The following is a 2,821-nucleotide window of genomic DNA, read 5'->3' on the forward strand; positions in this document are numbered from 1 at the left end:
CGCTGGACGTAAACAGCATATGCTGTTCTGTGTCAGCTGCGTCATGCCGGATTTCCTACGTTGTTGTGATTTGATCTGAACGGAAAAAGCGTATCAGTGTGACGCAGCTGACACAGAACAGCATACGCTGTTTACGTTCAGCGAATATTCTCCAAAATGGCACCAGGGTGATGCGGAGGAGACGAATTGTTGAATAAAGTAAGCCCGTTCACACCAAGGACGATAACTATAAAGATAACTATAAAGATAACGATAAAGATATAGTTCTAAAAATCGTTCTCAATATTAAAGAATAGCAGAGTCCACACTACAACTATAACGATAAAGACAAAGAGAAACGATATCGTTGGAATCACTTTCAAAACGATTTTTCTCCAGCTGATGAACGATAAAAAATTGAGAGCCAATCAGAATCCATCCTGCTGTAACAAGCTCAAAAGTTTTAAGCGGCAGACGCGCGTGCGCTTAGAATAAACAGACGATATTGTTTGCTGGTGTGGACGCTAATATCGTTATCTTTATAGTTATCGTTCTTGGTGTGAACGGGGCTTTGCGGGTTTGAAATGACATGAGGGTGAGTAATTAATGACCGAATTTTCATTTTGGGTGAACTAACCCTTTAAGCAGCACTGTTTAACATTGAATCTGAAATGTTTCTTGAACACAAAATCAACATATTAGAATGATTTCTGAAGGATCATGAGGCACTGAAGACTGGAGTAATGGCTGCTGAAAACTCAGCATTGCCGTCACAAGAATAAATTACATTTGAAAGTTATTTTAAACTGTAATAAAAATTATAATCTTAAAGATCATTGTTTAAATGTATTTTAATGTAATATGATAAAATGTAATATATTATGCTAAAAAGAATGAATGAATGGATGAAGTAAAGATAAAGATAATATGGATAAAGTAAATTGAGTAAAATGCTCAAAAACATGTTTGGCTGAGCTTCAGTGAACACTTAAAGCAAATGAAGAAAGAGTCTCTGACTTATTTAAGGTGGTGATCTCCAACTCCAGCTGGTTTTTCTCTCTGTTCTGTTTGGAGTAACGCTGCCGAAGCTCCTCAGCAGTGGAGAGAGCCTCTGCTAACTGAGCTTCCTGAAGAGATGACAGAAACCGCTTGGTTCATACTGGCCAACTGCATAAAAATCAATCTTTCAAACAAACTATTAAATTTGTGAGACAATGTCCAGTCAAGTGAATACATGAGCCAGCAGTGCCATATTAAAATAAAGGACTTTTGGAGAATTATTTAAGCAATTAGCACTTTGTAAACCACGAAGGTCTACAGAATCTTTCTATGAATTTTATGAAACCCTGTAGCACAGTTCATTTATTGTTCTTCTGTACAGTACCTTGTCCAGGAGTTGTGCAGAGAGCTGTGCAGCTGTATTCACACTTTGTTCAGTCTGTTTCCTCTGGTCCTCCAAGGTCTGTTTGTGGACGTCTTTGTCTCCTTCACAGTGCTGCTTCAACTCTCTCATCTGCTCCAGCAGGCCTTGCACCTCCTCCTGTTGATGCTGCAGTGTCCCTTCCAGCCTCTGTGCCACAGTACAGTACATACTTACATGATGTTCCACATAATGAAAACCACGACTAAGGTAAAAATCCAAGTAGGGTTACTTGAATCTGAGCCTCCAGCCGATTATTTTCAGCTTCTTTCTTGTGCAGCTGATTCTGCAAGCGACTGCGGGTGGATTCAAGAACCTTTGAAAGCTCTCCTGCAGTCCTCAGGTGCTCCTGTGATGACAATAACAAAACACCTTCTATAAAAATCACCTGCAACACAGGAGCAAATCTGATGCAAATTCACTATATGCAAGTATTTAGAAATGCAGAAGAGTATTAAAACATGTCATAGAGGAATGTTACACAAATTAATAGAAAAATACGAGAATTAGTGAGATATAATTATTACCTTTTCATTTTCAAAATTCTCAGCCATCTGATTGGCCGCTCTTTCTCTGTTGTTGAGTTTAGTCTCAAGTTTCTAAAAGAGAACGTTACTATAATAATATCAACAAAGTATTTCTAAATGGCTTAAGAAAAAATGAGAAGTCTTTCAAATTAAGTTTTTAAAAAGTCTCATTTGTTCATTAAGGTTGCATTTATTTGATCAAAAATACTGTAAAAACAGAAATATTGTGACATATTATAACCATTTAAAATAATTGTTTTCTGTTTTAATGTATTCTAAAAAAAAAATTTTTTTCCTGTGACGGCCGATTTGGTGCCTGAAAAATATTTTTAATTATTATCAATGTTGAAAACAGTTGTGCTGCTTAATGGTTTTTCTAGAAACCCTGAAACAATGTTTTTCAGGATTCTGTAATGAATAAAAAGTTCAGCATTTATTTGTACAAATAGACATTTTGTTTTGTAAAATAAGTCTTTACTGCCACTTTAGATCAATGTAACGCATACTTTTTGAATAAAATGTATGTGTATCAAGCTCACAAAATTATTATATACAGTGCCCTCCACTAATATTGGCACCCTTGTTAAATATGAGCAAAGGCATCTGTGAAAATAAATCTGCAAATCTTTCATTCAAAAAAAAAAAATCATACAATTCTAACCTATCATAGAAGTAAAACAATTGATAGTGGGGGGAACTCACATTATGAAATAAATGTTTTTCTCCAATGCATGTTGGCCTCAATTATTGACACCACTAGAAGTATATAACCCATTCATATTTCAATTTTTTTTGCACACCAAGGTGACTAGGAGCATGATATTGTTCAGCCATGACTGCCTGTTCCACAGGATTATAAATATGAGGAACACAAAGGCCAAATTGCCTTAATCAT

At 35.8% G+C, this 2,821-nt stretch overlaps 1 protein-coding gene across 1 annotated transcript in view; it reads right to left on the minus strand.

Annotated features, from left to right (window-relative positions):
* Positions 1 to 1,993, minus strand: part of LOC107686404 (outer dense fiber protein 2-like) — a 5,259-nt gene extending 3,266 nt beyond the window's left edge. The window contains exons 1-4 of the mRNA XM_016483374.1: positions 1,927 to 1,993; positions 1,632 to 1,748; positions 1,364 to 1,549; positions 997 to 1,106 (exon numbers count right to left, since the gene is read on the minus strand). Coding sequence (XP_016338860.1) covers positions 997 to 1,106; positions 1,364 to 1,549; positions 1,632 to 1,748; positions 1,927 to 1,953 — 440 coding nt within the window. The 5' untranslated portion in view covers positions 1,954 to 1,993. The remainder of the gene's footprint in view (positions 1 to 996; positions 1,107 to 1,363; positions 1,550 to 1,631; positions 1,749 to 1,926) is intronic.
* Positions 1,994 to 2,821: the final 828 nt, after the last annotated feature.

Source organism: Sinocyclocheilus anshuiensis, unplaced genomic scaffold (assembly GCF_001515605.1).
Source record: "Sinocyclocheilus anshuiensis isolate Anshui unplaced genomic scaffold, SAMN03320099.WGS_v1.1 scaffold1207, whole genome shotgun sequence".
NCBI lineage: Eukaryota > Metazoa > Chordata > Actinopteri > Cypriniformes > Cyprinidae > Sinocyclocheilus > Sinocyclocheilus anshuiensis.